This window comes from Camelus bactrianus, chromosome 1 (assembly GCF_048773025.1).
Source record: "Camelus bactrianus isolate YW-2024 breed Bactrian camel chromosome 1, ASM4877302v1, whole genome shotgun sequence".
Classification (NCBI taxonomy): Eukaryota; Metazoa; Chordata; class Mammalia; order Artiodactyla; family Camelidae; genus Camelus; species Camelus bactrianus.
The window spans coordinates 13,310,039-13,323,281 of NC_133539.1; the positions used below are offsets into that span (position 1 = coordinate 13,310,039).

A 13,243-nucleotide genomic window follows, 5' to 3' on the forward strand; every position below is an offset into this window, starting at 1 on the left:
TGATACTAAAATATATATAATTTATTCAGAAAATAAATATCATCTTGAGAAAGAGCATACAAATAAGACATTAATGAAAACTTTTTTTTCTTTTTTATCTCTTGATTTTTGTCTGTTGGCCATCAAATAATGTGTCTGATAAGAGAAAAGAAAATCACACCATTTGATACACTTGCTATTAAGCAGTTGCTGTCAAGAGGTCTAACGCAGGGTAGAAATTAAAGCTATTTCCTAAAATAGGGACAATAGTTTAAGTATTGTTTTCAGTTAAGTATACTATAATTGTCCCTTGTGCAAATGCTTCTACATAAGGCAAGTAAATGGTAATTATGACTAATATAATTATATATCATTATCTAAATTGTATATGCTTCAGCATTATCCCAGAAAATGGATTCCTTATGGATTTTATTTATCATATCCAGGAATTAGTCACTGTCTATTCACCCTGATCAATAATGCATTGGTGATTTAATAAATGCTTGTCAACAATTAGTTTGGGAAAAAACATATACAGAAATATTCATCTAGGGATGGGAAGCAGAAAGACACAGGTAATTGCAGCAGTTAGGAGAACTTGGCTTTGAAGGTCAAAAGATAGTTCAGTAAAGAACCAGGCAGGGAGTCTTTGTAGACATCTGAGGCAGGGAAGGAAGCACTGTTAGAGCATGAAAAGGGGACTCTTGCCACTTGGATAAGCAGGGAAGAGAAACGAGAGGTGGGAATTACTCTGCTCCAGTGACTGGAACACTGAATTCAAGAATAAAACTAGTGCAACAGAATCTAAACAAAGGGGCACAATAGATTAACTAATTGGAAATAAAACTGGATTTCTGAACTGGGTTTTAAGATCCTACTATGATCCATGTGCTATATTAAAAGATAAATGCTACCAATTTCTGTTCATTTTTAGAGAGCTCCATAAACTCTGGACAATGTGTTGAATTGACTCACAGCATGACCTCCATAAAGGAAAAGTTGCCTTTAGGAAAAAGCTTTCTGAAAATCCTATAGAGCTTACTGGAGATAACTACCTCCTTCCAAACATGTCAGAAGAAAGGTTAGAACCATACATTTTTAAAAGCATGAAGAAGAGGTTTGAAAATTGACTTAGTCCAAACCTTTAACTCAGTAGAGATTTCCACTGAACCAAAGTCATAGATAAATTGTTCTCCACTCTCAGGTGGTTGTTATCACCTTAATGCAGTAGCTTATTTACTAACTCTCAGTTAACACATCAGTGGATGAAGCCAGCTTTTGACTTGCAAAATAAAGAAAGGAGTGACCCGAGTTCAAAAAGTAGAACTGGGATGTGATGAGGAGGAAAAGGAAGTTGCAATTTTGGGAGATGTACTTAAATACACACAAGAGGATGCTCCCTACTTGCCTTCGATATTGATTTTTTTTTTTTTGTCTCAGTGCAGAGAATGTGATTACTTATATCTCAGAAAGTGTAACAACAGATGCTACTATTGACCATAAAAAATATGCCATCCTCTTTTTAAAGCTAGTATTAATGTTTGGGATTATAGTCTGTCTTCCTTGGCCATAAACTCTGAAGGCAAAGTTTTAGGTTCTGAAAATGCATTTCTCTTTATGCATCACAGCACTTTAACTCACATCTTGTTTGGCCATATAAACAGCTCGGTTGAGAGTTGTAGGCTTTCCCTGTCCACATATCATTTTCTGACATTAATTTGATTTAACTTCCAGCATTATCAAGTGATAACATGTACTTCTGTCATGATAGCCATTCCATCTGAATGGTACCTAGAAAAATGTTTTGTGCTAGTTGTGTTTGTTCCCAACAAGTTGATTCCATAAAATACTCTCTATGTAAGAATTTTAATAGCAATGCTTTCTTCAAGAAAACCTGTCTATCCTGCTATCAAACTCTTCCTATTAATACTTAATGTTGTACAAGTTATTGGGACAGGGAGATGAAGGAGCTATGCCATCCCTATGTTCTTATGTAGACACATGAATGTTTCCATAAATTTTGTTCTCTGAGAACTACCTGCTGGTCAACCTCCTGTTTACAATCTTGACTTTCTCTGAGTCATCCTCCCCAGTTCTGTCAAAATGATCTCCCTCTAATGTACATCTGCCCATGAAAATCCTAGTCTTGAAACCTTCCAGTGATCCCCAAATGTCTATAGAGCAAAGTCCGAGCATATTAATATGATTCACAACACCTTTTACGAACAGACATCTACTTGCCTTCCCAGGCTCATTTCTCATCATTCCTGACCTCTCTATGGAACCATGACTAATATAATTTATTCTGTATTTCATGATTTTACTCAGGCTGTGAATCTTTGCTTGACCAACTAGTTTCTAAGCTTTTGAGAGCTTAGGCATTCTTTCTTCCAAGAATGTTCCATTGGGGCTTTGTCTTTTTGCCGTTGGAGTAAGTAGAATCCATACTTCTTCCTTCAGTTACTGTGTGCACATTTTTATCCTCACACTTAGTTGCTTCATTGAAATATATTAATGTGTGCTTGTTCCTACTAAACTGTAAACTGCTAGGTTCTGTATTCCCAGATACTTTCTGGCACTGAGAAGATGAGAACCAGGAGCACCAACGATGGAAGTCCCAGTCAGCTCGGTCAGGCAGGGAAAGCAAACTTTCTCTTCCTCTGTCTCTTTGTTGTTTGTCCTAGTCAGGCTCTCAGTGGATTAGATAATGCCTGCTTACATTGGGGAGGGCAATTTGGTTTATTCATCCATTGATTCAAATAGAAACACCTTCATAGTCACACCCAGAGATTATGTTTCATCAGGTAACTGAGCATCCCATGGCTCAGTCAAGTTGACACACAAAAAAATCAACCATCACAACTTCAAATGTAAAACCAAGGTTTAAGCTCCTTTATAGGTGACATAAATCCATTATGTACTTTATATGCTGAAGGAAATTGCATGGTTATGGAATTGTACTTTGGGACAATGAATCTAATGTTGATTCATAAAATGAAATACAGAAGAGATCAGAAAAGACTACATATATGAGACCTGACACATGAGGTAATAAAAGCCAAATACTACAGTTATGAATGTGGGGAAGGAAAATAAAAGGGAGTTGTAAAAACAATCACTGCCAAAAGTGTAAATGTTTTCAATGTTTTAAGAATTGTGTTAAGTTTGATTTAAATCTCTCAAAAACCCTGCATTAATAAACACTGAAATCTGAGATAACCCAGTTTCAGGTTAAGTAACTTGCCTGAAGTCATACCTCAGAGATTTAAAACCGGCTCTGTGATAAGCTCATACTCTTTCCACTGCAATGCTCTGCCTCTTGGCCAAATGGGTAAATATATTCAACACTCACATATGGCATGAACAGTGTGGACAGAGTGTAACTCTCAGAACCTTTTTCACATCTTACACGTATCTGATGAATTTGGTGCAGTGAGGAGAGGAAAAACAGCTAAGTGTATACAAATGACTGAGCTCTCCTTTCTCCTCATCTGTAAGGCAACTCAAATTAGGCAAATTTGCCCAAAAAATCACTTTGTGATTGCAGCTCAAGACTCTCTGGGATCACAATTGTTTTTTTAATTTAATGAAACTACCAAAGATCTCCCATGTGAGTTCTGTGAAGGGCAGACTGCTGTGGTTTTTAGTTCTTAAAATGATGTTGATACTTGTAGAAGGCTGAATAGTGGCTCCCCTAAAAGATATCCATGTCCCAATCTCTCTGGAATCTGCAAGTGTTACCTTATATAGCCAAAAATGACTTTTTTTTTTTTTGCCTACATGATTAAAGGAAAGATTTTTCTTTAAATAAAAAGCATTTATTTCTTACAGTCCGGGAGGCTGGAAGTCTAAGATCAGGGTGCCAGCAGGGTTGGATTCTCCGTGCAAGCTCTTTCTGGTTTGCAAATGGCTGCCCTCTTGCTGTGTCCTCTCATGGCTGAGAGGGATTCTTTCATGTGTCTTTTTTCCCAGTTTTTTTGAGAAATAATTGGCATACATCACTGTATAAGTTTAAGGTGAACAGCATGATGGTTCAATTTATATATATTGTGAACTGATTATCACAGTAGATTCAGCTAACATCCACTATTTTATGTTTTTATGATACTAACATTCTTTTTCTACCACTCAAAGAAGTCCCTTTAGCATTTCTTATAAGGCAGGTCTAGTGGTAATGAACTTCCTTAGACTTTATTTGCTGAGGAAAGTCCTATTCCTCCTTTATTTCTGAAGAACAGGTTCACCAGGTGTAGAATTCTTGGCTGACAGTTATTTTCTTTTAATATTTTGAATATGTCATCTCATTCTCTCTTGGCCTGAAAAGTTTCTGTTGAGAAATCTACCAATAGTTTTATGGAATTCCCCTTGTATGTAACTACTCTCTTTCTCTTGTGGTTTTTAAAATCCTTTGAAAACAAAAACATTAATTTGAAAAGATATGTACATTCCAATGTCATAAAAGCATTACTTACAATAGCCAAGATATGAAAGCAACCTAAGTGTCCATCAACAGATGAATGGATACAGAAGGCTCAGTATATATATATACATACACACACACTCACACATACACTCACTCACACACACACACACACACACACACACACACACACACACACGTACACAATGGAATATTACTTAGCCACGGGAAAGAATGAAATGCTGCCATTTGTAACAACATGGATGGACCTGGAGGGCATTATGCATAGTGAAATAAATCAGATAGAGGAAGATAAGTACTCTATGCTACCACTTATACATGGAATCTAAAAAAATGAAAACAAATGAATTATATAACAAAACAGAAGCAGATTCATAGAGAACAAACTAATAGTTACCAGTAGGGAGAGGGAAGGGAGGAGAGGTATAATAGGGGTATGGGATTAAAAGATATGAACTGCTATGTATTAAATAGATAAGCAACAAGGATATATTGTACAGAACAGGAAAATATAGCCATTGTTTTGTAATTACTTTAAATGGGGTAGAAGCTATAAAAATATTGAATCACTATGTTTTACACCTGAAGCTAATATAATATTGTAAATTAACTGTACTTCAATAAAAAAATGGAAAATACAAATTCAATATAGTTATTCAATTCTTAAGTATAACTTACATGTAAGACAGATAAAAGTCATCAACAGGTAATAAATTATTCTGAAGAGCATCTTATTTCCAGAGGGAAGAAAATGAATATTGTTATAGTTTTCAATTTACAACCTTATTGAACAAATTAGAATAACATTGATAGTGATTTTTATACATCATTATTAATTTTCTTATATCAGTTGAGATAATGTCTGAAAAGATTGAATTGGTAAAATTGAAAGTGTTTTCTTAGAAACTGTTTCCATAAGCCATCTGCTATGGCTTGGTCCATAGAAATAGAAACCAATGACACAATACACTGTTCAGCTGGTGGCTCTCAATTACGAAAACTTTCATAATTATTAAATGTTATTTTAAATCTTTGTGCTTTATGTTATCTGAACCACTGAAAGTATTGTCTTGAATGTGTGTGTGTTACCATTTTATATATATATATATATATATATATATATATATATATATATATATATGCACACAGATATATGTATATATAAAACTATCCTATATAGATATATACTACATAGTTAAACATGTATAAAATAAAACATCCTTTCTCTAAAAAAAAATGCTCTCTTTGACTTTTGACAGTTTAATTATAAAGAGCCTTATTTGGGTTCAACCTATTTGGGGTCCTTAGGGCCTAATGGATCTGGATGTCCATTTTTCTCCCCAGGTTCAGGAAGTTTGCAGCTACTACTGCTCTAGATATACTTTCTGTCCCTTTCTTTTTCCCCTTTCCTTCTGGAATTCCCATAATGCGAATATTGTTTCTTTTTATTGTGTCCCAAAACTCCCATAGGCTTTTTTCACCTTTTTAAAAATTATTTTTGCTCCTCTGACTGGGTAATTTTGGATGTCTTGTCTTCCAGGTCATTGATTCTTTCTTCTGCATGGTCAAGTCTACTGTTGAAACTCTCTGTTGAATTCTTCAGTTCAGTCATTCTACTTTTCAACTCTGGAGTTTCTTTTTGGTGTTTTGTTGTTTTTTTAAAAAAAATGTTTGATAGTTGTTATTTTCTTATCATACTTCTCATTTTGTTCACGCATTATTTTCCTAATTTTGTTTAGTTCTTTTTTCTTTGTTTTCTTGTAGTTCACTAAACTTCCTTGAGAGGATTATTCTGAATTCTTTGCCTGACAGTTCATAGATTCCTATTCATTAGAATCAGTTATTAGAGCTGTATTAGCTTCCTTTAGTGGTGTCACATTGACCTAATGTTTTGTGATCCTTGATTCCTTACATTGGTATCTGCACATTTGGGTAACTTGGCTCTTCTTCAAGACTTTACAGGTTTGCTTTGGCAAAGACAGTTTTCTACCAGCCAGCTTTGTTTAAATTTCTGGGTGTGTCTGCTGGCAATGTCCTTGGGCAGGTGGAGCCTACTATTATGGTCTATTTTGGGAAGAAGCAACTGTTCAAGCTCAAAGGATAAGGATAAGAATCGTGGCACTGTCTAGGGACAGTTGGATAGGACAGTGGCTTGGTTTCCTACTCAAGTAAGGCCACAGGATGGTCTCTCTGGTTGCCTGATTCTCTGGCCAGGCTTACTAGAAGGTTGCAACTAGGAACTATGTTCAGGAGTAGATGGGGCTACAAATAGCTTCTTTGCCCTGACCGGACAGCACAATGAGACCCAGGGCTTGGGCAACTCACTGGGGATCCAAATCTGTTTAGAGTGTGTAATGATTTCCTGGTCAGGTGAGGCCACCAGCTTTGCTCTGCAGACTGGGAAAGCTATGAACTATGCTTTCTGTTCAGATACCACTGTACACAGTGCTATTGGACGGGCTACTCTGTGTGCTTTGGTTAGATTCCATGGTCAGACAAGACAAAAGCTGTATCCAATGATGAGTGGAGCTATGAATTAGATTCCTTGTCCAGGCACAGTGGGAGAAGAGGTGCTGAAGCCAGTGTAACTGTTGTCTTAACTCAAGCTGACCCGCACTCCAAGTTCCCTAACCAAACAGGGCTGCTGGCTTTGCTCTGCAAACTATTGGCTTTGCCCACCCACCTTTTGGTTCAAGTGTCACTGGGTCACATAACTTCTAGGAGTTGTCTCTAGCCTTTCTGGTCAGATGGGGTCAAAAAATAATCTTCACATCAAATGGAGCTGTGATTCAGCTCCTTGACCTGATATGGGCAAACTGGACTCTAGGGCCAGCAGAATGTCTCATTTGAGGATCCAAATTAGTATATCTATACACTGCCTATTTCTCTGGTCAGAGTGCACCCCCAACTTGGTTCTTCAGATAAGTGAAGCCTCTGGTTGGGATTACTGCTTGGGCACTGCAGGTGTAAACTTGGTCGGCCAAGATCTGTGGTGGTTGCTGCAGGCCCCTCCCCACTTCTCCATCACAGTCCAATTTCCAGTGGTTTAGCCCCACAGATTCCCCTGCCTTCCCTGAGGAGTGAGATCAGAGCAGGGGCTTCTGCAAAGCTACGCACGATGGTGAGGGAGCTGGTTTTCCCCCAGTTTCTCTTTTCCCACTGGAGGAGCCAGAGGCTCAGGGGAGACCTCCCCACATGTTACTATGCTGGCCTGGGGAAAGGGCGGTGCAGTCAACATGTAGATACTTCTCTTAACCTTCTAATGCAGTTTGTCTTGGTCTCTGTGGTGCAGGGAGCTCGCGCCAGCCTCGGCCTTGTGTTCTATGATTCACTCAGTGGTGTCTTGCTCTTGAATAGTTGTTTGCTGTTCTTCTAGTAACGGGGAAGGAAGTCAGGAACAACCTATGTCATTATCTTGGTGACATCACTCCAAATGAAGGATTTTTGAGTTGGGAAATTATCCTGGATTATTTGCATGGGTCCTAAATGCAATCACAAGTGTCCTTATAAGAGAGATGCAGAAGGAGATTACACAGAAGAGGAGAAGGCAAGGTGACCACAGATGCAGAGATCAGAGTGAGGCAGCCACAAGACTAGGATTGCTGGCAGCTACCAGCAGCGGGAAGAAGCAAGGAGTCAGCCTCCGGAGGGAGGGAGCACGGCCCTGCTGACACTTTGTTTCACCCAGTGATACTGATTTTGGACTTCTGCTCTGGTTTCCAGCATTTTGAGAGAATAAATTTCTGTTGTTTTAAGCCACCAAGCTTGTGACAATTTGCTACAATAGCTACAGGAAACTAATATAATTCCCAAATGACACTGGAAAGCCTAAATCACAAACCTTCTAAAATTTTGATAATACATCACTGGATTATATCCTTTTCACAGAGAAAAAAAAGTGGGGGTACTTCCCCTGGGCAGTACCTTGGCAGGGATTTGGACTGACCTTGGAAAACAGAATATTATGACTTCCCAGACTTTGTTTACTCCATGTGCAGACCATTTTACAGTCATTTTTTCCATATTGCCCGTCTCGATTGCCACTATTGCAGATTTGACTGATGTTAAGATGTTAGAACTGACGAAATAAATGGGTGCTAATAAAACAATGAAGTGTTCAGCTATCAAGTCACTGAACCAATGCAACGGTTTATAACACCATGATGAAACCGAATAATTGGATACTGTGATGAATTTGAGGTATTACGGTTTTGATGGTGTTAGAATTATGATAAGTGTTAAGCAGTAATGCCACGTTCCTTCTGTCCATAGGCTCAGTGGGATGGCTTGACTGGGCGTATCACCTTCAATAAAACCGATGGCTTGAGGAAGGATTTCAATCTGGACATTATTAGTCTCAAAGAGGAAGGAACTGAAAAGGTAACCTCCTCAATAATAAATGTGAAAATTAAAAAAAAGCACTGCTTATGCATTTTAATTGCACAAACAGGTAGGGAAATAATAAAGGGATTCTCCTGGCATGTTCATTTATATCCAGTCTTTTAGATCCCTTTCCCAGAACTGCAGATCGATGTTAATGTGTCACATTTTAAAGTGTGTGTTATTAATAGCAATGCTAATGTTTACATAGTGCTTGGTTTATATAGCAAGCATGATTATATTATATTTTATATATATATAATATATATATAAATAAAACCCCATGGGTGGGTGTCATTAGCCCCTTTTCTCAAAGGTTTTTAAACTTGGAAAATCAGAAGCTGTCAATGATTTATCTTTGGAATGGCATACAAAGGTTACTCAGAAATGAATTTTAATTGCACTCCATTTTGAGATTGGTGACAGAGGAGCAGAATAAAGTAGGATGGAAAAAGCTTACTGAAGCAAACTAACTTTGCATCCTTAATTTTAGGAGGAAATATGACAAAAAATGTATTTTAATGTTGAGTTCTGATTTTAGGATTATTTTAGTTGTAATTCTCAACATCTCAAAGTTTCCATTTCCTTCTTTGTTACTATTTAGGGCAATACAAATGTAGGCTATTTAGTTTATTATTATATTATTATTATTATAATAAATAATTTGCCTCCTTGGTGTACTTTGTTATAACAATTTGAGCATTCACTATTATGTGTCGGAATTAATTGACACTTATAGTGTGAAGGCTTTGCCTTTAGAACCTTAAAGAAAAAAGATTTTGAAACCCACAAAACAATTGTCTGAACACCAAAACTCTACAATCCAGCACTTCTTTTTCACTGTAGCGGACAAGAAGGTATACTTAATGTAAAAGAGTGACTTTGGGAGCAATCAGTTACTTACTCAATTGAAATATTTGGATAGATTTTTTTTTAAATGAGTTAAGGTTTCCATTTCTGTTTTGTTGCTTCTGTTAACTGAGACACATTTTTGTTAGGTCCTAACTATGCTCCACCCCCAAATAGCTTAATTAAAACAAACAAAGATTAATTAGGCTGAATGTGAGAGAAGGTAACCACTAGTGTTGAAATGTTTGAGGAAAATAATTAGTTTGCAGCCTTGAGAGTACGCATTATACATGCAGGTTTCCCGTTTCGAAAATGCCCTCTCTCTTCATCTCCTCTCTTCCTCTCTCTGTCTCTGTCGCTGTCTCTCTGTCTCTCTCTCTCCCCTTCCTTCTCTCTCAGCCTTCTTCACTCTGATTTCCTTGTCTCTTAGTTTACATGCTCTGAGTACAAGACATACACCTGCCTCCATAATGGGAGATGGGACTTGGGCTGCAGGGAACAAAAGAAAGGAAAGTTATACTTGCTATGGACTAAAAGCTTATAATTTTTTTTTTAATGTCTGACTCTCTATACATGCTTCTCTCTCCCTCTCCACTCCTATTAGTGTAAGAATTGAAAAGGGAAGAAAGGCTGTTAAGGAAACATCTTTTGGGATGAGACGTGTGATGAAATAGATGGAGCTGTTGTTACCTTTCCCCACTATTTATACTCTGCAATAGTATGCACATTCTGTTGGTGTTTTTCCAGCAAAGGCAAAATCGAATTAGATGAAAGTGTTTTCTCAATTTGTTTCTGATCTCTTCATTGTTTGCAATAACTTTTCTTTCTTCAGGTGATTTGGGCTCAATTCCTGAGAAGGCTGATTGAGCCTTAAAGCAATGGGAAGTCAACCCATCGGTCTCAGGCGCCAAGGGTGGAAATGTCCAATCTTTTCATGTCAGCCTTTTGCGGGGTCCACAGGGAAAGCTGTTAGAAAAGCCTATTTACTCACTTTCAGTCGTTTCTACTGCCCGGAAGCCCTTAATCAAAGAAAAAGTCATTAAGTACACTTTCTTTTCATTTAGGAATAGTGTGTGTGTGTGCACGTGTGTGTGTGTGTTGATTGACTAATTCGGTTATGAATGCCTCGAACAGGTCTTCTTAAGGAATGATGAAGACCCTTTAATTCTGCAGCATAGTGTGCAAATTCAAAAGAATTTTAAGTGATTTTTTTGTGTGTGTGAAAGGAAAAGTGAAAATCAGGTTGTACCACCAAGTAGAAGTAACTTCTGTGGGACCCAAGTGCTTGTTTCATCTCTTTACTGTACTTATTCTGAGGCTCTGTATCGAATTAAGATGCAAGATTCCAAACGATGGGAGGGGGTTGTAACTCTGTGAGTACTCACACACCATGATACCTTTTGGCTCCCATGCTCCATTTTAATTAAGTGCTATTTTTATTTTTCCCTCCAATAACCAAGGCTGCTGGCGAAGTGTCTAAACACTTATATAAAGTGTGGAAGAAGGTTTGTACATGGACTAAACCTGCAGGAAATCTGGGCGTGGGGTGGGGAATATCAAAGGAAAAGCCTGCATCCTTCTAGTTTTGCCAGACCAGTAGATCTCCGATTGCAGTTTAGAGGCGATATTCCATGTAAAGGGAGAAGGGGGGTGGTTGAATACATAGTCTCTCAACCACATTGCCTGTGAATTGAAGCAGGCTTGAGATGATTCAATGATGATGCATTAATTATTCCTCCACCCTAGATTATTTTTGTTTCTCTGGGGCAGGATCAGTCCCTATTAGGACTGAAAGCAGGTAACTTAGCAGAAGCAGACCCTGGTCCATTTATATTCTTTCTCAAAACACTAAGTATTTTTCCCTACGGGACATCAAAACAATAGATTAGATCCATCAGACAAGTCAGACGGGCTAAGGCTCAGAGGGACTGGAACAGCTCCTTCAGCATCACCACCACAAAATATAAGCCACTTTCAGAAATTCCCTTTTCTTATGAGCCATCTTTGTTTTACGCAGTAAAACAAAACTTTGTCAGTGCATATTGTTTCGCAATTTGTTTTAGAGTCACAGTTTCCAGAGGACAAAGACATTAGAGATTTTGCAAGGGAAATGAGATTATCTTGTAAATCATAACACCTACTATTTCACAGTTTATTGTACAGTATCATGTTGTCAATGAATGTGCACAGATTTATTATAGAAGCAAACGTTAGACATTACAAACGTTCAGATCAGGAAAATGTCACAGTGATGTGCAAACATTGTCTTTCATTCTCTCTCTCTAAACCACTTGCTGAAATATCTGCTGACTGATGGATGGACCTTAAATTACTCCAGGTTGTCCAATTTGAACAGTTTTGCTGTTGGGGTCACTTCCACCTTTTGAGTTATCAGTTAAGTCACAGAAAGTGTAAACAATTTCTCCTGTAGTCGAAAAGCTTGTCTCCCTTTTGGGAGTACACAGATGAGCTCAAAAATGTCCTGCTTCGAAGTTAAAAAAAAAAAAAAAAAAAAAAAAAAAAAACAGAGGTTTAATTACCTCGTTTTAATCTTCAGTAAATCAAGCTACCAAAGGCACAGGGAAGGCAATCCCATCTCCTCTCTGCTAACAGATAGCGCCCCGAAAGAAACTTATTATACTAATCCAGCTTGAGACTCCAGGCACTTTATGCAATGTTGAATTAATTCAAACCAAATATCCTAGGGAATGGAATCCAAGCCCTAAAATTATACACCAGGTAGGGGAATGTCCTTTATTTGTCACTAAACTGCAATAATCACCCCCACTTCCCAGGGATGCACTTCCTGGCTTTCCTCCTTCCTCCATGCTTTTGTGCCTCTTCCTTCCTGCTGATCCATCATTGCTCACGTTGTAAGTTGTATATACTGTGGTGTGCTGTTTTGTGTTGTGACTACTCGTCCACAACTTACAGTCACCTGATGCTAGCACATGAGACGTGTCCAGACACAACAAACACATGGTCCTTTGCCAGAAAGAGAAGAATTCATCCCCACTGCATTCAAATTCCAAAAGCTCTTGTCTGCACTCGGAGCATTTTCAGTATAGAATAGCCTGCCTGAAAATCTTTCCAAAAGAAGGATACGACCATCTTTACAAAGCTCATCTCTTAAATATATTCATGAAGCTCATCATACAGAAAACAGATGCACCTTTGTTTTCCTGGATACTTGATAATTTCACTCAGCAATTTTGGGTTTTGTGTTTTTGTGAATCACACTTCAGGTTTGGAAGATAGATACTAGTCACTCTCTGAAGCATCCCTTTGTTGGATTACCTTTAAAAAAAAAGTTTGCTTAATTGTATTTGGACTCTCGTTTTCAAATGCTTCCCTCTGCTGTCCTAGATAATAAATGACTGCCCCCTCATCCCAGTTTACAAAGTGAAAGAAGGCAGGGCCAGACAATTTAGCTTTCGAGTGTTCCTCCCTACAGATAATTGACCCATCCTCCACTACATCTCACTGGTAAATTACTGCTGACTGTTTTTGCTATACATTTTGAAAATTGAGGTTCTGTTTCCTGGAGACCTCCTTCAAGGTCAAAAAACAGGACTGAAATGCTAAATGTCCTGG

General features: G+C 37.9%; 1 protein-coding gene across 6 annotated transcripts in view; it reads left to right on the forward strand.

The window, feature by feature from the left end:
- GRIK1 (glutamate ionotropic receptor kainate type subunit 1) overlaps positions 1–13,243 on the forward strand; it is a 354,894-nt gene that overhangs the window by 290,870 nt on the left and 50,781 nt on the right. For 3 of the 6 annotated variants that reach the window (XM_074360752.1, XM_074360753.1, XM_074360756.1), the window contains exons 8-9: positions 8,693–8,800; positions 11,110–11,154. In XM_074360752.1, coding sequence (XP_074216853.1) covers positions 8,693–8,800; positions 11,110–11,154 — 153 coding nt within the window. The remainder of the gene's footprint in view (positions 1–8,692; positions 8,801–11,109; positions 11,155–13,243) is intronic. The other 3 variants (XM_074360763.1, XM_074360779.1, XM_074360772.1) reach the window with 1 other exon arrangement.